The 22,882-nt window shown below is 31.1% G+C and overlaps 3 protein-coding genes across 3 annotated transcripts; 1 reads left to right on the forward strand and 2 right to left on the reverse strand.

The window, feature by feature from the left end:
- The first annotated feature begins 424 nt into the window (after window positions 1–424).
- Window positions 425–3,711, forward strand: LOC137813978 (mitochondrial fission 1 protein A). The gene is made up of 5 exons (XM_068616487.1): window positions 425–598; window positions 1,152–1,290; window positions 2,205–2,326; window positions 3,260–3,323; window positions 3,408–3,711. Exons 1-5 carry the CDS (start codon window positions 491–493, stop codon window positions 3,491–3,493), a joined length of 519 nt encoding a protein of 172 aa, XP_068472588.1. The 5' UTR covers window positions 425–490; the 3' UTR covers window positions 3,494–3,711.
- A 1,338-nt stretch (window positions 3,712–5,049) lies between these two features.
- Window positions 5,050–9,368, reverse strand: LOC137813979 (DNA-directed RNA polymerase V subunit 5A). Its single transcript, XM_068616488.1, has 4 exons — window positions 8,995–9,368; window positions 8,261–8,437; window positions 6,459–6,572; window positions 5,050–5,399 (listed from the first exon to the last, which is right to left on the reverse strand). Exons 1-4 carry the CDS (start codon window positions 9,304–9,306, stop codon window positions 5,274–5,276), a joined length of 729 nt encoding a protein of 242 aa, XP_068472589.1. The 5' UTR covers window positions 9,307–9,368; the 3' UTR covers window positions 5,050–5,273.
- Window positions 9,369–20,354: 10,986 nt separating this feature from the next.
- On the reverse strand, window positions 20,355–22,315 carry LOC137813980 (uncharacterized protein At5g39865). Its single transcript, XM_068616489.1, has one exon. It carries the CDS (start codon window positions 21,941–21,943, stop codon window positions 20,708–20,710), a length of 1,236 nt encoding a protein of 411 aa, XP_068472590.1. The 5' UTR covers window positions 21,944–22,315; the 3' UTR covers window positions 20,355–20,707.
- Window positions 22,316–22,882: the final 567 nt, after the last annotated feature.

Raw genomic sequence — 22,882 nt, forward strand, 5'->3', positions numbered from 1 at the left:
TTTATAATTATTTAATAACAAATTCCCATCCCATGTACACAGTGTTTTTATTTATTTATTTATTTAATATCCAATTTGTTTAGTGCAATATAATTTTCTAATTGAAAGTAAAGTTTAACTCATATAATATGCACATTAAAATTTAATATAAGATTCAGTAATTGTTAATTAAAAATAACATAAAAATTATTAAGACACATACTTAAAACCTGTCGTTCTTTACAACACTGAAACTAATTCAAATTTAAAAAATATTTTATGATCAATTATTTAATATTAATCCTCTTTTGAACCTATTCCAAAATAAATAATATTTGTTCACATTTAAATAATTTAAATTTTAAATCAGATAATGGTATTTGTACTTATTATTCAATGTGAAAACGTAATAAATAACAAACATGTAATCGTCATATTGTAAGGTTTGTTTGTACTAAAAAGTGCAAAATTCCAAACCTATAAATACCATTGGGCATTGAGTCACCGTTTTATGGTGTGCGCGCTTGTGGACGCCAAAATGGGAAGCTTCTTGGAGTCCATCGGAAACTTCTTCAACGGCGGCGAACAGATCCCGTGGTGCGACCGTGACGTCATTGCTGTAATCTACCTTCGTTTCCCTTTCCTTCCTTTCACCAATCTCAAATCCAACATTCCCTTCTTTTCTTTCTGTTTTCAATTTCTGGTTTCTTCATTTCAAAACCCTAGTTTTGCCACCAGAAATTTGTTTTTTCTAGAATATTGATAGGGAAACGCAATGCTGTTGGGCTTTGAGACGATTCTTGGCTTCATTCATTGTGTGTTTATTCCTGAATGATTTGCTTTGCGTAATCTCTTATTGGATGCGTCCAATCGATGTTTTTTCGGAGACATTTCCTGAATTGATCTTGGATCTTTTTTTTCTTCTGAATTGATTAATCTTTAGTAATTAGATTTTAAAGATTTAAATTGAGTAGAAGAAATGGAGAAAATTCTATTGGTAATTCTCCGGTTAATCAGTTATGGCAGTGATGATAGCCGTGGGGATTGTGAATACGCTGTTTAACTTGTTACTGTAGGCTGTGATGAATTGGCTTGGATTGGATGTAGGAGTGTAGCCTGTGGTATTATTTGGTTTCCTTTTTTCGGTCTTGACTATTTGGCGTGTTTTGAAGGGCTGTGAGAGAGAAATTGCAGAGGCTGCTAATGGTGACTCTGAGGAGCGGAAGAATGAGAGTATTATGAGGTTGTCATGGGCTCTTGTTCATTCAAGGCAAAAGGAAGATGTTCAGCGAGGGATAGCCATGCTTGAAAGTACTGTAAATTACAGAATTATATCTTGATCTGCTTTTAAAATGGTTTAATTTAGTTAATACTTTTTTATTTATTCTTTGGCACTAACCATTTATAAACTTAATGATAAAAGTTATATTCTCTGTTTTTGTGATGCTTCCAACATCAGTTGCATGTTTTCAGTTTATGTTCTGAAGGTTCTGCAAAGTTGCAGCAGTTTAAAAGACATCTTATTACTTTCAGACTTTTCACTGATTGGCTTAATCATCTTATCTGAGTGCCCCATCTTCTTTATCCCTGGGATTTCATGAGTCGTGACATCTCAAAACTGTTATGCATAATTAATTTATAAGTCTTAGTTGTTAGCTCGGATTCCTCTGCTCATTATGGAAAATTAATGAAATGTCACTCGGAGCATAAAGCAACCCAATTGTGAGTTGTGTGATTATTCTCCCAGCCTGATGGATAATTCAAAATAAGCCAGAATATCACACGTAATGCAATTATTGACTGGTCTCCAAAATCTCTCTGATGTTGGCACTGGGGTCGTTGTGGCTTTCTATAATTATTGTGCAAACTTTAATGTAATATGGTGAAATTAATAAGCTATCATTTGCAAGGAAGATTTTTAACCAAGGCCTTTAAGATCTCACTGATTTCCTACAGCTATTTAAGCTCACTCCATGTATGAAAATATTGTTGTTGTTTCTTTATGTATTTGGCCTTTTAAATTGACATTTCGTTTTAATGATAAAAGATAGTCTTGACCTGCTAATGCTACTGTGTTCTGCCAATTGCCACCATGGCCACAGTCTATTCCACTTTTTCAATTGCTTTTCTTATATAGCATTATACATGTGTTTGATGTTGAAATATTCTGAGCCTGATCTTTATATGCATGGGTAAGCTTATACATCCTTAATTATGATTTTCAGCTTCTTTGGGCAATGATAAAAGTCCTTTGCATCAAAGAGAGAAGTTTTATCTTCTGGCTGTTGGTTACTATAGAAGTAATGACTATGGAAGGAGCCGGCAGCTTGTGGATCAATGTTTGCAGGTTTTTCTTTCTCACTTGTAGACAGTAGTCAGACACTAATTATCGTACTTTGCCACTTTTGGATTGTCATTTCTTATGATGCCTCATGTTATGGATAGTGGATTTTTATCAACATGCCAATATAGAACTTGCCATAGTTATTTTTTATAATACCATCTACAAGTGATAGATGTTAATTCTGTTCGCTGCATATAATGGATCGTTTTTGTTAGTCTAGTGGGATCCTAGGAATGTCAAGACCCATCGTTGTTATCCTTATGAGATATCCAGTACCCACTGTTTTGATTCTATGCTGGGAGGTTTTTTTTTTCCCTCACAATAGCCGAATTTCATTTCATTTAGCTGATATTTAGGGTGTGTTTGGATTTCAGTTGGAACACTCAAACTAACTTTCAGTTTCTATTGAAACTGTATACATATTTGACACCTTTTTTTTTCAGATTCAATTAGCAACAAAATCCACCTCAAACTCTAGTTGAATTAAAAACTTCAATGACTTTGTCTTTTCCAACTTGAATTGAATTTAACTCAACTTAATGTTATAATTGAAATTCTAACACACTTTATCTATAACTTTCGTTTCTAAAGTTTTCCCCATGTAGGGAGCTTTTTCTTTTCTTGTTAATATGTTATTTGCAAAATTATGGGTTATGTATACACGCATACATATACGATTCCAGTGTTAATGTACATTATACTTTTTGTAAAAAAATCAGTCTTTACAAAGATGTTGTAGTACTTTATTGAATATTGAAAAAGCATGGGAAAGACTTTACACTAACAATGGGTCAAATTTAAGCTCTATGTAAAATTTTCTCCCTAGACATATTTGGGATACTAGACATATACATCTACGGTCTATCATGGACGATTCTCTTTCAGCTTTTCTCCTTTAATACCTCTTAACTTTATGCGGAACTCTTGTTCTTGCAGATTGCACCTGATTGGAGGCAGGCACTAACCCTAAAGAAAATAGTTGAAGAACGAATTGCTAAAGGTATAAATCACTTGTTTCTTGAGGTTTTACCCCGTCATTTTTGCATTAACTAAGGAATTGCAAATGTTTGTTGTATCGATGCAGATGGTGTAATAGGAATTGGCATCACTGCAACAGCTGTGGGACTTGTAATTGGTGGCATTGCTACCGCATTTGCCCGGAGGAATTGAGAATCTTGAGGAAATAATCTCTACCGAACATGAGCTTAGCTTCTTTTTTGTTTTATTTTCTTCTGGAAACATGTTAAAAGTCAATGGGAAATAATCCTCCGTTGAGAAATAATACTGTTTCAACCTTTTTTGTTTCTCAAAGGGTGTACGTGGCAATAATTTTAAGCCACTGGATATGTGATCATTTATTAATAGATTTACATTTTATTTGGATTAAATTGTATGGATTGAATGATGGAGTCCAAAAAGAAGAGAAAGAGGTGAGAAATAAATGAAAATGAAAGTTGTTTTGGATTATACAACAAATGAAAACAAATGAGAAGAAAATATATTTTTTAGTTTTACTATTTATATTTTTTTTCATTTATTATATTTTGAAGAAGATTTGAAAATATGAAAAAATAAAAAAGTTTAGTCAATAATCATGTGACTTTCATAATCGGTTATAAAGTGAAAAGAGATTAAAAAGATTCAAAGATAATTAATTATGCGGTTTATATGATAGATTATGCAGAGATATATTACTTCTGCGCTTTTCTTGATGCAGCCTGGATTTGAGGCATGCATGTCCAAAATATTTACAGTAAATAGTATTTTTTCTTTAAAATATTAAACAACCTATACTTTTGTTCATAAGTCAATAGTAATATTAAAACATATTTAAAGGAAAAGCGACTTCACAATTAGTGAAAACACCTTTGAAGCTTAAATAATCAAACTCGGTAATTCATATATTGATTTGCCAAGGAAGACATACGTTAATATAAACATAACATAGTGAACTCTTGTGCTTTTTTTATATTTCTCAAAACGTACAGATGTAAAAGATGAAAATGAAATTAAAAGATAAGAAAGCGCCTCCTTTTAAGCTAAACAAAATTTGGCTTTCATTTATTACTCGCGTTTATTCAATTAGACATTAATGTGAATGTGTATAAACTTTGCGAGTTAATAAATTAGTTTCACCAATGTTTATATTAATAATTTTTAATTCATTTTCTTAAGCCACTTTAACTAATTTATAAAAAAACTTAGTTATAAGATGCTAACCTTTTGTTCTCTACTACTTGTACTGTTGCTAATTTATTTAAGATTTCTTTTTACCTCAAATAATTAAATGTCATTCTATATCATCTAACTTATTATAACTTTACCAAACACTTTCAACTTTACAAGTTACTTTAAAAGTTTAATTTATTTTTCACTATACATTGTAAGTTTTTCACCTAGTTTATAAGGTGGTTTTCTACCAAATATTATAAGCTAATTTATCAGAGCAGTAAGAAAAAGCAAGCTTCAGAATTGCATGCCACACTACCATGTTCGGCTTAAGCTGAGGATGCTACTTGAACAGATGTTCTTTTCAAATAATACACAGACAGCTAATGTGGATAGATAAAACTGCTAAGGCATGGTTACCGAGAACATAAATTATAACTAACGTGGGTTCATTTGTTAAATTAGAGCTTCTTTCATATAGTCTGCAAGGTGTAGGATACGGTCAACAAAACCTCATCCTAAAAGGTGAGATCAGAAATATAATTTGCAAAACACCATTTCACAAATCTAAATAAATAAAACGTTTGTGAATGAAGTTGCTCAATGCAGGTTGTTCTTCAAGAACTGAAGAGAGATAAATGTCACCACCAAATTTACAGTGAACAGATTCAGAGCGTTAGGGTTGATCATGTGGAACTTATGCAATCATAACCTTAAGCATGATACAACAGTTAAATACTAGGAATTCAACCTGCAAAATACAAGAGAGCACAAGAAACTATCACCACACACATCGATAAGTGACATGCATCTGGGTGATTTCACCACTATAGGTAACTTTAACTACTTGGCCCCTCTCAAGTCCATAATATCGTGCAATTGCATCAGTCTGTAGCATGCGGGGAAGCTGAAAACAGCAAAACTTAATGTAAGAGTACTTGTCTTGGACTATGAAACTTAACATTCATGCAAAAGTTATACTATAATATGTTCTCAACTATTGCCACGCAATTCCATCAATCGGTGGCGCATGGAGAAGCTAAGAATAAGAAAACTTATGTTTGATTGAAAATGAAAAATAACGCAGAATTTAAGATTCCTAGTTTACAATTTATATGTATATGTGCAATAGAAGAACGAATACAAATATCAGTATTCCATATGGCTACTGTAAGCACATTTAATCATAACAAACATGTTCCCATCATTCCAAGGATAAAACTTATATACTATTTTCTGACCATTGGTACATTAAATTCATTTTATTTGTTTTTACATTTATTTTTGCAACGGATTTCTTCATATCTTTTGACTCTATATGCAGAGCCCTTTTCTCTTGTCAGACACACCTCAGCTTTCTCTCCTCTCTCCATAAAAGCTCTTTCATCCTGAGTTTATTTTCTACTAGTTCTGTAGCCTCAGCCTTGTCTAAAAAGTTCCTGCTGTATCTTGCAGAACTTGCAGGGATATCTTGGTGTAAGATTCAGCAGATCTTTGCACAACACCCTTCTAAAAGCAATGGAGTTTACAACTCCAGGCATGCATGGTTTTCATAATTACCGTGTCAGGAAGTGTTTATATTTATCTATATTTGTATTTACTACGACATGATTAAGTACAACATTATAGCAGCATGCTATTTAAGAAACCACAGCAAAGTAGCACATATCTAGACAAAAATTGAGTCAATTATCAAAGTGTAAAAGTTTAGTTACAAATTTCAATGTGAAACCAATTGTTACTGCTGATTCCCAACAGAAATTGGTTTCATTCGGTAATGTGAAAATGCAACTTTGTTTGATCTACACATGACTCAATCTAAAGTGCACAATCTTAACGAGTTCACAGGATACACCATAGAAAAATTAATAACTTGAATAGAAGGGTCCATAACCAGGGCATAGACAATTCAGAAAGACGTAATTCGTGTCTGAGATAAGCTTTTTCAAATTGTATCAAAACTGACCTGCTTTTCTTCGATATTGAATTTCTTAAGGAGATTTTTCTTCTGCCTATCAGTCAACACCTGATGCTTTGGCTTCAACACATGCTTTGTAATATTAACAAGCAAGTCTGTGATCTGAACAGCAGGGAAAAAAGATTTCCATGAATTTTTGGGCAAGAAACTAAGTTTTTGTCAGCACAGGTAAGAAAATCAGTCAATAAGTTTCATATTAGAGGAAAATAAAATTACAGAGACATCATTATGTTATGGGTATTATTAAAAAGATAACTTAGTTGTAACAATTACAAGTGATTGGTGGATCACAACTGAAGCAAATATGGATACAAAGTGAGGCCATTCAGGATGAGATGCCATAGTTACTCAAAATTTGCAAGCAACGTCTAGCAAAAAATTGTATGCCAAAGGTTTCTTCTTTGAAAAACTCCCAGTTTATACATGAAAGAATATCAGATATGCTTTAAGGGGACTTCAGTACATATATATCCATGCTTGCGACATATGTTTTAAATGATCATAAAAGTTTAAATAGCAGAGTTTTCTATCACAACAAGAAATTTTTAAATGGAGAAGATTGTCTCAGTAAATATGTCATATAATGATTGGATCCCTCCTAACAATGAACTAAGAATAGAATTCTCAGGATGTTTTCCAAGCTTCTTATCTGCCTTCAATTAGCCAAGCATTTATAACCTGTCCTCCAACATACTAACTATTTTTGAAACATTTGCTGACTTCAAAGAGTACAAGGAATTATTTTCACTTTCTTCATCTTTCCCTTCCACGAAGGAAGGATTTCCAACTGCATCCTTATTCTTTACCGGTTAAACTGTACAGGCTATTTTAAGTTGCATCTTGATGAAACTATAGACGCATACTCCAACCATGGATACAGCATGGACATAGAAATGCAGAAAATTTGGATGTGACAAAATTATGACAACATATAAAGTTAGTAACAAATTATCACGTGAGCACAAATTTTAATTATGCGATAGAATCAACGATTTGAAATTTAGCATCAGGAAGTAAATATATTATCATTTATCTATTTACTATAGAGAGTATTTCCATTTGAGTTCGTGTAAAGTTCATAAAAACAAAAAGAATGTAATTGAGAGAGTGTTCAGCTTTCAGAGTGTCTGAGTTAGATTGATAGCCAAGGATAAGAATGTAGTAGAGAGTAAGCCATGGTTTCTGGTTGAGGAAAATGCTCTTGCTTTTAATAAATCAACAAGCAGCGAGAAACTGATAGAAATCAAGAGAAAATGAGTGAAAACGGAGAGAGAATCAAAGAAACTTCCTGTTCTGAAACCACTAATTAACTGAATGAACTTACTGAAATATGATGATTCAGCTACACATATAGTTAGGACTTAGGCACAAAACTCAAATTCCTATCAACTTAACATGTAGAAAGGTTTCTGAAAGAGGTTTACAACCAGAGTCTGGGCAGCAAAGTCAAGGTTTTAGGGGTGTTCACAATCCAATCATAGCTACAATTGTGCTACCATTGCTGCAATTTAAAACCTTGTCCAGAACAGTTAGACTGACAGCTGAGCATAACTGAAGTGAATATTACTATTACTCAAACAGCAGGAAATATCTGCCATACGTTTGTTCAACATGGTAACCGCAACTATTTTAAGTGCACAGAGGCCAACAATGAAAATCCATGTCAACCAATTCTGTTAGAAAAATACAACATGCAATTTTATATGATCCAACGAAAAATAGAAACAAATAAAACCAAATTAATCTTCTGTAGAACATTTATGAGAGATGTTTGAGTTAGAATCACAAACCTGGAAAATTTCAACCTTGAAGGAAAAAAGACCGACCGCTTTCAAGGCCTGGCTAGTAACATGATTCTCCACTATCAATATAAGACCACTCAAAGTATCTCTATTAACAATCTGCCCCGCAATGTTCCGAATAGCAGTAACTTTCACAACACCTGGCCCACAGAAAATGACTAAAATCTGCAATCATCAAGAAACTGATTTTACTAGAAATACAAATGCTCAGTCATTTTCAAGTGTTATTGAATTAGTCCCTAAACTTAGGTTTGACAGAGAGTGATAAAAAGATAACCTTTCATTGTAAAATATACGTCAAACTTAATTTAACAGTAAAAAAAACACCAAGACAATTTCGCTTCAAAATCGATTTACAAATAAAAATTGGTCGGAAACATGTACTTACTCAGACTAAAACATCAAAACATAAATAACTTCACTAAATTAATAAGCTAACTTAACAAAATTAATTTGATCCAAAATCAATTTTGCCTCAAAAGTCCGGTCAGACGGGTTAAATCAAATGTATCTTGCTGATGAAAAAGAAAAAAAAAAGTGATCGAAAAGAAAGAACCCACGAGAGATGACCATTTGGTAAGCATTAGTAGATTCTTTACACCTATAAAGTAGTAAAAAAAACATGGCCACTATATAAAAATTGAATTTTTCCTTAGATTTCAGGGGAAGATATTGAAATTGAGGGAGCGAGTTGGGTGGAAAAGAGATGAAGAAAAGGATACCCTTTTGGAAGGGTTAGTTGCGTGAGCGAGGGAGAGGCGGAGACGGTCAGGGTCGGGGGAATGGCCGTGCATGTGGCGGAATTGGGAGAGAGAAAGGTCGATTTCGTTGGAGGGAATGGAGTAGCCTCTGTCTTTGAGCATTTCCAGAGTGGTTCTGCGAGACAAGTAGTATCTGTGACTTTCAACGGTGCCATCATCGATGAACTTGCTCAAACACCCTTTGACTTGTTCTGTTTCTTCTTGTTCTGCTCCTTCTTGTTCTGCTAATTCTCCTCCCACTCTCTCCCACTGGAACCCATTCTCAGCTGCCATTTCTCTCCCTCTCCTGACTGTGACTCAGTGCCACTTCTGTTCCAACTTTTCTTTATAATTCACTTCTGATTATAAGCATTAAATGAAAATAACATATTCACTTTCTTATTTTAATTTTTAAAGAATTCTATTTAGGGGTGGCAAAGCGGGACAGGCTATATAGGACGGCCGTGTGGGACAGGTTGACTTTTTCAATCCGCTAACCTGCATTAGTCCGTCGTGCATAACCTGCTGCCTGCACGGGCCAACAACGAGGCAATGCTAGCTGGCCCGCTAGTCCTTAATAAATAAATAAAAAATTGACTTGTTGGTTTAATGGAAAGTCGCAACTTTTTGAGTAATAGAAAATTAGGTTTTCACTCAAAACACAACTCCCTCGCTCCACCTGTGATTCCGTGGCTTCGCCTGCAACTGCGGCGCTGCTGCCACTCGTGCCGCTCCGCTACTGCACACCACTATTGTTGCACACTACTATTATCACACCGCTGTTGCCTACACTCCTCCTTCACCTTTCAAAAAAAAAAGGATCAGATTACAGGCCTGCAGACCAACTCGCATTTTACAAACTTAAACGGAGCCTATACGGAAGAGACAAATCCGCTTTGCCACCCCTAATTCTATTGATTATATAATGAAAATTATAAAAACAACTTTATGCTAGTAACATTTACCCTATCATAAGGAACACCCACATTTACTGTACAAGGAGAAGAAACAAATTGTAAAGAATGAGGGAGATACTCACAAAATTTAAAAAGAAAATGCAAGGTAACTTTTTTTTGTATATATGGAAATTTTTAATAAAAATTATATATAGTCGATTATTTCTTTAATGTAATTAATTGTGTAGAACGAATACTATAATATAGATATATATATACAAATTATAATTAATTATGTTTTTAATATATTGAACATAATTATTATATATTAAATTTTTATTAATATTAATATTTTTATTTGTTATAATAAAATAAATGAGTAATATATTATTATTAAAAAATAGAAGATAATTTTTTAATCACATCAATTTTATTTATTAAAAAAAATTCACTCAAATTTATTTACTTTCTCTTAATTTAAACAACCACACTTTCTATATCCTATTTTCCTTCATTGCCTTTTCATTCTCCATTTGAATCCAAACAAATCCTTAAAAATAGAGAGTAATCTTTATTAGTGGATAAATTTTCTATTTCACTTTTATTTCATGTAAGATAAATCCAACAAAATATTTTCTCTTAAATAAATTGTCTTAATAATGCTTAATCAAAATTTCAATATATGAAATTATTATTTTGTTATATTGATGTGAAATTTAAGTATTTATATATTTAAAAATTTATATATTATAAGCACAATAAACATAATAATTTATCAAAAAAATGTAATGGTTATGATAATAATTATTTTTATTATTTTATTTTATTAAAATATATTGTGATTTTGTTATAGATAACTTTATATGGAAGAAGAGAGAATGTCACTTAATTGAAGACAAAATAGTTTAATTAATAAAAAAAAATGTTATAAGATTAATATGGAGTACACTTGAATGACATGAAGAAAGGAGTCTTCAAAGTTTGCTAATACTTTTATAAAAAGTTAAAAAAAAAGATAAATTTTTAAAGAGTTATTTATCGAATATTTTAAAGGAAAAGTTGATTCACTTAATTACCAATGACAACATTATACGAAGACTAAGCATTTAGAGGCACATGTTGGACGTGTCATTATGTGAAAGATGACAAATCGACCACTACAACATAGTATAGGTGTTAGCAGGCGGAAAAATATCATGTAATTACTCAAGAGATTTTATCTTTATATAGGATTCATTATTTGCTATTGAGGTGACAAAAAATAATTTTGGACCAATACTATTTTGATGGTCAAATTGAAAATAACAATAAAAAAAACCAATAATAATTATGTTATTCATCCTTAATTCTGAAAAATAGGTAAAACACATGTTATTAATTATTTTAATGAAAAGAGTGTTTACAAAAGGAAATGAGTAGTGATATTAGCTATTTGTATTCAATGATGTGTGCAAAAATGTGAGGAAGAAGATCTATGTGAACACTAAAAATCATGTCCCTCTCACATACAGATAGGGACATATCAGATTGAAAATAATAAAAAAATAAAGTCAATAATCAAGTTATTGATTACTAACTCTGAAAAATAGGTAAAACACAATAAGTTCCTAATTATCTTAATGGAAAGAGTGTTTACAAGAGGGGATGAGTACTCATATTAACTATTTGAATTCAGTGATGTGTGCAGAAATGTGAGAAAGAAAATCTGTGTGAACACTGAAAATCATGTCCCTCCCACATACAAAAAGGGACATATCAAATTGGAAATAACAATAAAAAAAGTCAATAATTACGCTATTGATTACTAATTCTAAAAAATAGGTAAAACACATTAAGTCACTGATTATTTTAATGGAAAGAGTGTTTACAAGAGGGGATAAGTATTGATATCAACTATTTGGATTTAGTGATGTGTGCAGAAATATATCTGTGAACACTGAAAATCATGTCTCTCTCGTATACAGAGAATGGTGCAAAAAGACATATCAACATGATGATTTGTCCAATTTATACCAGATTTTGATAAGTTGAAGACAAAAAAAAAATAAACGGAACAAAAACTAGATAAATAAATAAAATGAAAGATAAGATCATATTATAAAATAAAAATGTTAAGTATATTTATAATATAAATATAAATATTTTCTATATTTATAATAAAAATAAAATAAAATAATTATATTATAAAAATGATATACATAATTGATTATGTATAATATACTACATAAATTTTATTACATATTATACAATATTATACATACTCGATTATATAATATATATATATATATATATATAATATTATAATATAAATAATTATGATAACATAATATAATTATATAATATAATAATAAATGAATAATAAAAATTATAATATAAAAATATTTATATATTTATAATAATAAAAAATATTATTAATATATCTATTTAAATATTTAAATAATAATAATATATAAAATTAATTTATAAAATAATGATAATATTAAGTAAAATAATTTTTTAAAATAAATAAAAATAAGTTAAATTAAATAAATTTTTAAATAATAATATTATTCATAATAATTAATTTTATTTTATTTTATTTATATAAAATATTTAATAATGCTATTAATAATTATTTATTATTAATAATAAAAATAAATATAATATAATAACAATAAATATAGTTATTTATATAAAAAAATTATATCATATTATTATTATTAATTAAAAAAATAAATATATAAATAAAATAATTATTTTATTAAATATAAAAGAAATTGTAATCTTATTTTTTTATTAATTAAAATTTCAATCACACTCATCACGTCACTCAAAAATTTATCACTTTTATGAAAAAAAATTCACATTTAATTATAAGAAACTCATGCTTTTTAACAAATAATTATTCAATAGTATTGAAATAATTTACAAAATTTAAATTAACTCAAATTTACACAAAAATATTTCATATTTCATTATTCATATATTTTTAAAAACAATGGTAAATTTATAAACTTACGTTTTACACCTTTAAAAAAATTCAAAATTTCCTCACAACCATCACATCACTCACAAATTTCAAATTTTTTTTTTCTCACATCCACTTTAATATACTCTAATTCAAACACATCCACTTTCTTAACACTTTCCTCTCAAATAATCACAGATCCACTCTCTAAAATCTCCACACACCTCCTCCCCAATCCAAACACACCATTAAGGGAGGATTGAATTGTGTTTTAAAAATATTTTTGCAATTTTTTATAAGTATCGTTTGAATGTGTGCAAACAATATGTTGCTATTGATAAGATGAATTAACAAAGATTTTTACAAACTGAGTTTGAAAACTTCTCCTTCAAAAGCTAGTGTAGAAAATATAACATGCAATATAACAAATGTTAGTTTAGAGGAAAGCCTAAAGGGAAGATGTTTGGAAAATTCTCTCTCCACCTCCATATTAATTGTGAAAAGTCAGGTTTAGCCTTTTAAAACAATTTAAATAATCTTAAATGAAGCTTAACCTCACTTTTTTAAATAACCTCAATTGCACCCCTACACCTCCATACCTCCCTTCCAGTTGCATCACTTCCTTCTTCAACCACACTGTTTGAGAGAGTAATTCCATTATTTGAGCGTGTGTGAGAGGGTTAGCAAGAAGATTCATTGTATTCGACATTTTCCAGTGCAAAGATTTTTTTTATTTTTTTTAGTTTTGTACTTTATTTTTTAACTTCACTGGATTTTTTCCTGGGTTTTTTGGCTTATAAAAAAATGAAAATAAATAAATGAACAAAAATACAACCACCACCAGTAAAAACACTACAAAACTTACCTCTACAACCAACATTCACCACCAACCACCATGAGTAACCACCACTTGAAAATGAAGAATAAGGCATCATACTCTCCATCATATTCAAAAGGATATTGTTAGAGTTAAAAAATTATGAAGGTGCAGAAGGAAGGTATGGAGGTGTAGAGAGAATTTGTCAAGTTGTTTTGATTCAAAGAACCAACTTGGACTTTCGTATAATCAGCCCACTCACATAGGTAGAAATTGCCTTCAAATCGTCAACTCTGGTTAAAAACACAAAATTATCAAAAATAATATTTAAGGCCAAAATAAACCCAATTAGATGAATATTAATTAAAATAAGAGATTTATTCATGATTACAGTCCAAGAACTTATTATTAAAGCTTTAAAGTGTGAATATAATATGCTCAGCAATGACGATTTAAGATGAAGATGTTGTTGATGTGTATGAGTGTTTTTCTTTCATTGTATTTTTTGTTGGAGTCTTTCATATTCATAAGGTCAACACACAACCATTCTAAAATGAGTTAAAATGACTTTTGAAGAGAAAAATTATTTTAAAAGATTTTAAAAATGTAACAATCGATTACATTTTTTATTAATCAATTAAATTATTCCTAATGAGGTTCAGAACAAGATAATCAATTATCTATTAACTAGTTAATTAAAATATAAAGTTAGGAAATCTAGTCTTAACAGTTTAATAGATTAAAACATGTCTTAATCAATTAAACCAAAAAATGTTGTAACTATTTTTCAAAAGAATAATGGATTAACAACTTTTATAAGAATGTTAGTATATAGAGTACTTTGTCAATGTTTTCATATAACACATTTACGATCAAAAGCAAGATTAACTGAGTTTTCTAAGCATTTTCTCACACTCTTTTGTACTCTCAAGATTTTTAAATCAAGGTTATGCATACCAACTTTTCTTACAAAAGTCTGTTTCAACCATGGTCTAGCTATTTATCTAATATGATATGCACTTTTACAATAGTTTGGTGAAAAAGATTTTGCTACTGAGGATGATAAGTATTTTCAACTATCAAGGAGATTGTGTGAAGAATAGAAGATCAACTAATGTTACAAGAAGCACATTTAAAGTTTCTCAACGTGATAGAAGAAGAAGACATTCAAATGGGTTCAAAGCTAATCAATGACTAAAAAAAGGGAATGCAACAACTACATTCTTCAAGTCTATATAAAGACATGCTTTTGAAGAGAAGAAAAAAAAAATTAGAGTCATTACTTGCAAGTGCTGAAACTCCACTATTTTTTTTGCACCCTTAAAGCTTTGTAAGAAAACGGTTTATGTTCATATTAGAAAACTAGGAAAGAAAGTCTTTCATTGTAACCTCGAAAGATGTAATCCCTCCCTACTAAGCAAGCCATGTGAGTTGTTGATCACAAAGACAACTTTCATTGCCTTAAGCCAGAAGTGGCTTGTGGAAAAAATACTTGGTTAAATCACGAGTGACTTGTGGAAAAAATACATGGTTAGGTCATGAGTGACTTGTGAAAAGAATACTTGGTTAAGTTAGAAGTGGCTTGTGAAAAGAATACTTAGGCTAATACAATAGTGACTTGCTAAAAAAAATAATCATGTTAATTCAAGAGTGACTTGTCGATAGAATACTTATTTGTAATTTACAATGGTAGTTTACCTAGTGGAACTTATATGTTTGGTAAAGACATGAACATAGTATATTGTGATAAACGAACCAATATAAAAATATTGAGTAATTCTTCTTCCTTTAATATCTTACATTGCATGTTATTTAGTTTGTGCTAACTAAAGGAAGAAGATTTATGAAAATCTTTTTGTGAAAATCTTTATTGGTTTGTCTGACCAAATACAAAACCTATCGTCTGATTATTAGATGATACTTGTAAAAAATTGTACAAATATTATAAACACAACTCAACCATCATTTCTCGTATTTTTTTTTCTGTTGTTAGCATGCACTCCATGCATGTATTAAATGTTTTTCTCTTCTTTAAGCAACATCTTGATAACTGGATGTACTCATATCTTTTTGGACATAGCGCTTTTACTTGAACTTGTAAAAAATGCAAGGTGGTACAAAGAAGATGGACTTTTGCAATTTGACAAAGCAAGCACATGGGAGTTGTTGAAGGAAAACAACTTTAACTCAGGTTCCAAGAGGTCATTGAAGTGATGTAAACTTCTTCATATCTTATTGGTCAGATGTAAGAAACGGACATTCCCTGCAACATAGATTAAACATACAAATATTCTTTTGAGTATTGTGTTAGCTTAAGACTATGCATGTCGTTTGAGCATCACAATGCTTATTAAACGTAAAACCAAGACCGCACAATGTTGTATTATTTGACAGATGGAACACTTGCATATTTCATACCTATCAATAAATAAACACTTAAAATGTTACAAAAGAAGTATGATCATGTTTTATGCTTTGTTATTTTTAGCACTTGATCAAAATCATAGGTGTTGAAATTTTCTCTTAGCACCAACCTTTAGGTTTATTTCACAAGTTCTTCATATATCTTTGATAATTATTTCCTTTGCATTTATATTTATTGTTATTTATTTTCTAATTGGATTTACATTTCCATGAGATTGAAGTTCTTTTTTCAACAACTCATGAAAACTTATTTATGTTGATCATGATGCTAAATTAGAAGTTATTGAAGTAGAACAAACCTTGTATCCCAATCAATCTTTAAAAGGGTTAGTTATGACTAAATCTTTTAATTTTGAGGATCCTTTGGATTTTAACCTAAAGTTTTGGGAGAATTCATTTTTTCTCATGTTGGATCCAAGTGAAATATTTATGATGAAGAATAAAGATGTTGTTCTTCATGTGGCCAAGAAAGAAAATTAGTTGGAAGAGAAATAATGTTTGTTCTTTTTAGTTCGATAATTAGCTTATAGATAGGGGTGACAATGCAGGCTGACCCGTCTCGCATAGGTTCGTCCTGTATAGGCTCGTCCTGTGTTTGGCCTACAAAATACGGGTCGGATTGGCTCGTCCCCCATAAGAAGTAACCCACGGACCTGCAGGCCAACCCGCATAAGATTTTTTTTTTCAAAAATTAAATTTTATTAATTATAAAGAAAAATTATTCCTACTACTGAAAAATTAAAATTTTATCCGTGTTTCAATTCATTTAATTAAGAAAAAAAATATAAATTCAAGTATGAAGGTTGATAGAAGTTTGATTAAAAATAATTAAAGTTTTGATTTGCATCTTTTTTTTTTCCTATATTTGTGTGTAAATGTATAAGAGTATCTTATCAAAGTTCTGTTAGAGAATATTTTAATGAAGATGACTAATTTTTTAAATATCCTATTGGAATCTCTTCTTTATATTACTTTTTATTAACAAATTTTAAATATAAAACTTTACTTAAAACTAAATCTACTATCATTCTTAATACTAACTCCTTTAGATGATTAAAATAAAACATTAATTTTTTAGTACATTAAATTTATTATTTTTAAAACAAAATAAAATAAAGGTCACACTGCACTAATGGATAAATGGGGTATGATTTTTTTTATAAAAAAAATTAAATAATTTTTTTTATTCACGTGAGTCAGCGAGCCAATCCATCTCACCCCGTTGTTGGCCCGTGGGGACAGTGAGTTATGCAGGATGAAGTAAAGTGGATAAACAAACTAGATTAGTAAAACTGTCCCATATTTTTTAGTAGCAGACCACAAGCCGATCTGCATAGCCTGTCCCGCATTGTCACCCTTATTTATAAATCAAATCAAATCAAAGGATTATTTATATGGACTCTGAGAAAATGTTAAGACTAAATAAAGATTTGATATAAAATCGATTGCCTTTTAATCGAAGGGAAGAAACCAGTAAAATAAATTCCTCTAAGATTTACACCTAAAGTCACTAGGAAAATTAAAGAAGAAATTGACACGTTGTTAAAAACCACATTTTTTAAACTACCAAGTATGTTGAATGGATTTCTAATATTGTTCCAGTTATTAAAAGAATTGCATTAATTTTAAATATTTGAATGAGTATGGATAATTTAGATAATCAATACAATAGTTGATTTATAAAGTTAACTATTATAATCTAAATATTTTAACTTTAATAATTTTTTTAAATCACAATATAAAATTACCATAAAGAAGACCAGAAAAAGAAAAAAAAACTAACAATCTTTTTTCATCGAAGTTAAAAAAAAACTATGTTGTTTTATGCTCAATTAATTTCTAAATACTAAGAATGTAACTCTATCATTAATTGTTTTTATAATAACATAATTTTAATACAAAGTATAATAAATAATGTATTTAATCATCTTATTTTTATATAATAAATAAAATACAAAAATGTGGTATTTCCGTATTCTTAAAAATTTTCCTTTTACTTTTGATAATTTGTACACATCCTAAACTTGTGAAAAAAGAAAACCTTAGTATTTCATAATGCACTGCATGTGGACCCACAATTTTCAAATGGTAAACAGTAAGAACTTGGAAACCCACAAAATTTTCTTGAAATGATAACCATACAACAAATGCCAAAAGTTCTCGAAATTTGGAACTATTGCACTTTCATAATGGGGAGAGACTACTAAACTCACCGGCTGTTACCACTTCGTAATTGAGGATCACTTAGGTCACTGACATTTATTATAAAAGAAAAGATAAGTGAGATTAACTAAATTACCACCAAGCAAGGAACAACATGCGACAGTCAATAGTTGTCATTCACTCATAAAGACACACACACTAGCTTTGAATTCCTCTGCACCTTATTGGGACCACCACTTCATAATTTCTGGGTCCAGTACATAAGCCCAGGCCCAGGCCCACTAAGAAACACTCATTCTTTTGTATCTTAAAAGTGAAAGTTTTGTATTTAAGAAAAAACTCTTCCAAGTTTAAGTGATGAACTCTGGGACAATCATTGATAGAGAGAATTAGAACTTTCAATGGTTAACTTATGGTTTATATTCTAAAACAATTTTTTAAGAAAATTGAGTAATTTAAACAATGAAAAACATAGTGACTCTCCCTGAATGAACAAACTCTTGCTGTTATTTTCTATCATCATCTTCTTTATGCATTTGCATCTATTAATTTACTTTAATAAATTGGCTTGTTGGAAAGTTTTTTTTTTTTTTTAAGAAAAAGCTAAGTAAAAAGTTAAGTTTCTTTTATCAATAGGTAAGAGGAAAGAGTGACAATCCAATAATCAACCAAGGGAATCTATAAGAACAATGATAAAGTACAAAAAAGTTATATTCAAAGGAGTCGTCAACCTAATTTTAGACTCATGTTATCAAAGTGATTTTAAGGTATACTTCAAAACATAACTAAGATATACTTTACTTTTCAATTAACAGTTAAAATTGTAACAAATAAATTATTATAACTTTATATTTTATCTTCTACCCTATTTTCTTTAATTTTTATCAATCCTCATGAAATGTGGTCGTCTTTTCACTTCTAACTCCAATATGTATTTTCTTTCTTCTACAATTTTCTAGAATTTGAGATGTTTGAATTTTGATTCATACTAAAGAGAATTTTATCAGCAACAAGAGTACTTTTAAGAACTAATATTATCTGACAAGAGTGTTATTTTTTTTTTCATAAGCAAACATTTTTAGATTTTTCTACTTAATATTTTATCTTTATTTCTAAGTTAAGAAGTCATGAATGGTTAAAAATAATTTTGTATCACGATATAATTCTTTTATTATAAATATAAAGAAGTTGTATTTCAGAAATATTTATTTATTGCAAATTTTATTATAGTATAATTTATATACTTAAATTCTTTTAAAGTCCAACTTGCCTCCTTGATAATTAGAAAAACAAGGAATCTTTTCTTCTGTACACTTTTCACTGAGAGCTGGTGTTTTTCTTTTTTATAAAGTGTCATACTTATACTTATGCCAGTACATTTTCTTGCTCATGGAAAAGCATACTTACTTTTAGATCATAAAATCATATGCAGGTGAATTTTCAGCAACATTCATTAATCTTGCATATGTGAACAATGTCAGCCTCAGAAGAGAACATTTACCGATTCACACATCATTAGGATGATCTTGTGAAGAACGCCATGCACATGCGATGTGAAAAGGTGAATGTCTCATACTTGAAGATATAATTAAACATTGATTCGATGTAACACTGTTGGGAAAGGGTGAATATCACACTATTGAAGTGAAAATGTCTAGTTGTATTTTGAAACAAGATATTTGAATAAGCTAACCTTTTCTCAAACACAGTAAATTATTTTCTCAAATTCATCAAAGACAGGAAATCAGAGTTCCAAACACAAACAATGTACTATTGCAGCAAGATTGGTCAGTCCTATGAATTCGACTCTGTGGTAAAATAGCCTATTTTAGCTGAAACTGACACAGCACAAACACCGAAAGACAACTCCAAAACCAGTTACCCCCACATATTGCAACCTCTGTTTGTATCTGCTGAAAACCATGGTGCACAAGTGTGATTGTTCAAGGCCTTGTAGTTTGTTTTACGAATTTCACTGTTGAAAACAGTGACTTAGTTGCTAGCTTCCTAGATAATTACATTTTATGCCTTAAAAAAACAAAAACACGCAACACAGCTTCATAGCTCAGACACTTGAAATTAGAAATTAAGCATGTACACATAACCTTGTCAGTTTTATTTTCTGCTGTTCAGAGGGTAATGAACGCTAATAAAGCGAAAGTCTGACATAAAACAAAGAACAACTGAGAATACTAACTAAAAACAAAGGACGAAACCGAAAGGTGCATTCTTGGTGGTTGTCAAAATTTATCATGACAAATTCTACCCCAATGAACAAACACAGCACCAACGTCAACAACTAAGGTAAGCTTGTGATCAACACTTGCTTTTCTGTATTGAAGAAGATATGCTCAGAGATGTGAACATCTTAAAATGGATTTTGTTATTTCTCAAAATTAGTCTCGGTGAATCTGGGTGTTCCTGATTCACAAGACTAATTTCCATCAATCATGAACAGCAACCTGGACATCTTATCAAGCCATTCTCATTGCAATCAGGGCACCTTCTCAACCCTCCTTCTTGATGTTCAAACACCTTCCTGCTACCATTGCAATTGGGGCATGGCACAAACCTGGCATCACCACAGTTGTCACAGACAAAGCCAGGATCCTGAGAGGGGAATCCTTCCAATAGCCTTGCCAATTCTCCAGACTCATTCATATGCTTCATCTCATCAGCATTCCCCACATACTTCCCTCGGATAAAGACCTGTGGCAAGGTCACTGCCTTCCCACCAAGAACATCCTGCAACTCCTTCCTATAGGACGAATCCATTGATATGTCCCTCTCATCAACCGCAACTCTAAAGCCCCTCAGAATCATTCTAACTGAACAACAATCCTCATAGGTCTTCCGGATCCCTCTCAAACTAGTACAATAAAGCACTATTCTGTCCTTAGTGCCAGGCAAACGGCACAAATTATTCTTACCAAATGAAAAAGAAGGAGAAAATACCAAAGGGCTAGACCCCATTGACCTGATATCTCTAGATAGAGTGTTTCTACCTAGTTGTCTCGATGATAATGCTCTCCTGTAACTCCAAGCCACACTTGGATCCAACTTAGCAAGCAAAGCTTCCTCAGATAAGTGCTGCCAAAGTGGCTTCTTGGTTGATGCTGGAGAAGAAGAGTTTTCCGTTGCTGTTTGTGAAGTTTTCAGTGACTCAAAGGAATCGAGCAGTTTCTTCCTTGCAGACCCATCAAATGCTGTGTACCTGCATGAACTCGGCTTGTCTAAAATAGAAGTGTAAGGAGGCTTGGGAATTCCTTCTTGTCGCTCTTCTTCTTCATCCAAGCCATCCATGAGTTCCCAAGTGTTGATGACTGAGTCTGGGGAGAGTGAGTGTTCTAGCTCAGTTTGGTTTGAGGTTTTGGTGAGGTGGGGTTGGTTTTTCTGGCTCAAGTTGGGGTCTTTTTGGTCAATGAGAAGAAGGGAGCCATAGGTGGTGGAGGTGAGGGAGACAAGGTGGTGTGTGTCGCCCTTTTTGATGGGAGGGTGATGGACAAGAGGCATTGGGAGAGAAAGGGCTCTTCTTCTAACTGGGGGTGAAGAGTTGTTGGAGTTAATGTGTGAAGCAGAGGAGGAGGAGAAAGAAGAAGAAGCAAGAGAAGCAGAAGGAGAGGGATCCTGATCTGGATTACTGTTGGCCACTATGGTTATGGTTCTTGAGGCTGAGCAACCCATGATTTCACAATGAACAAAGAGATGTTCCTTCCTTGCCTTTGCTTAATTGCTTTGTTTCCTCCCTAAAAAAGGACACTTTCTATTTTTTCCTTCTCCTCACTCCAAACTTTTTGGTTTTGTAAAAAGTCTTATTTGGAAGACCTTTGTAAAATAATGGTTGTCCTATAATAGAAGATAGAGAGAGAGATATTATGATGTGAGAGAGTTTTGGAGGCTTAGATTGGATGCAAAGGAAGTGCATAAGGAGGTATACTGTGGTGAGAGGTGGTAGAACGGTGCTTTCAAGTGGGTTGGAGGGGGAAGTTGATGAGCATCAATGCTGTGTACAATTGGGAGCATCCAATAGCGGTTAGGACCATTGATTTTAAATTACTGATAAAGAATTGGTGAGGGACCATTTGTATTTAGGGCACTACAAAGTGGTAAAAAAAAGGGACACTGATCATTGGAAGATTCCTGTGTAATTTTGTAGGGTATACCATTTTCGTATCAAAGTACTAAAGTTAAGACTCTTTTAAGTATTGTAATCTATTTTCACATGTAAAAACAGAGTATTTGACTTTCCAGAACATGGTTAAATTGGATCTGCCAACCTCCCTCCCAGCTCCTGTTTTTCAAATGTAACATTAAATTAGCACATCTTTTTGTTCAGTTTCAAAATTTTAATAATGCACATCGTTATTTGCAACTACCCAGGATTTAAATTCCTCTGAAGTGTTGCCAGAAAAAAAAAGAAAAAGAGAAACCGACAAATGAATGGAACTTGAATCATTGGATTTTAGTAGATATGTTTAGCCTCATTAATAATAATAAAAAAAGCTGGTTCTCGTTAAAGTTGTATGTTTCTTAGGAGGAAATAGCAAAAATAATAAATAACATATGTAGATAAGAGAAAGAAAAATTACCTTACTAATAAGTGTAATTACAAATCTCTCCTTT

The sequence above is a fragment of the Phaseolus vulgaris genome, chromosome 1, assembly GCF_000499845.2.
Source record: "Phaseolus vulgaris cultivar G19833 chromosome 1, P. vulgaris v2.0, whole genome shotgun sequence".
Taxonomy (NCBI): domain Eukaryota; kingdom Viridiplantae; phylum Streptophyta; class Magnoliopsida; order Fabales; family Fabaceae; genus Phaseolus; species Phaseolus vulgaris.

Excerpts from the sequence above, each read along its gene's own strand:
- LOC137813978 (XM_068616487.1), top strand. The coding sequence starts at position 491 with ATGGTGTGCGCGCTTGTGGACGCCAAAATGGGAAGCTTCTTGGAGTCC. Across the intron at positions 599-1,151 it reads GCGACCGTGACGTCATTGCT|GGCTGTGAGAGAGAAATTGC; the intron begins GTAATCTACCTT and ends CGTGTTTTGAAG. Across the intron at positions 3,324-3,407 it reads TGAAGAACGAATTGCTAAAG|ATGGTGTAATAGGAATTGGC; the intron begins GTATAAATCACT and ends GTATCGATGCAG.
- LOC137813980 (XM_068616489.1), bottom strand. The coding sequence starts at position 21,943 with ATGGGTTGCTCAGCCTCAAGAACCATAACCATAGTGGCCAACAGTAAT.
- LOC137813979 (XM_068616488.1), bottom strand. The coding sequence starts at position 9,306 with ATGGCAGCTGAGAATGGGTTCCAGTGGGAGAGAGTGGGAGGAGAATTA. Across the intron at positions 8,438-8,994 it reads CAACTAACCCTTCCAAAAGG|ATTTTAGTCATTTTCTGTGG; the intron begins GTATCCTTTTCT and ends TGATGATTGCAG. Across the intron at positions 5,400-6,458 it reads TCAATATCGAAGAAAAGCAG|CTTCCCCGCATGCTACAGAC; the intron begins GTCAGTTTTGAT and ends TGCTGTTTTCAG.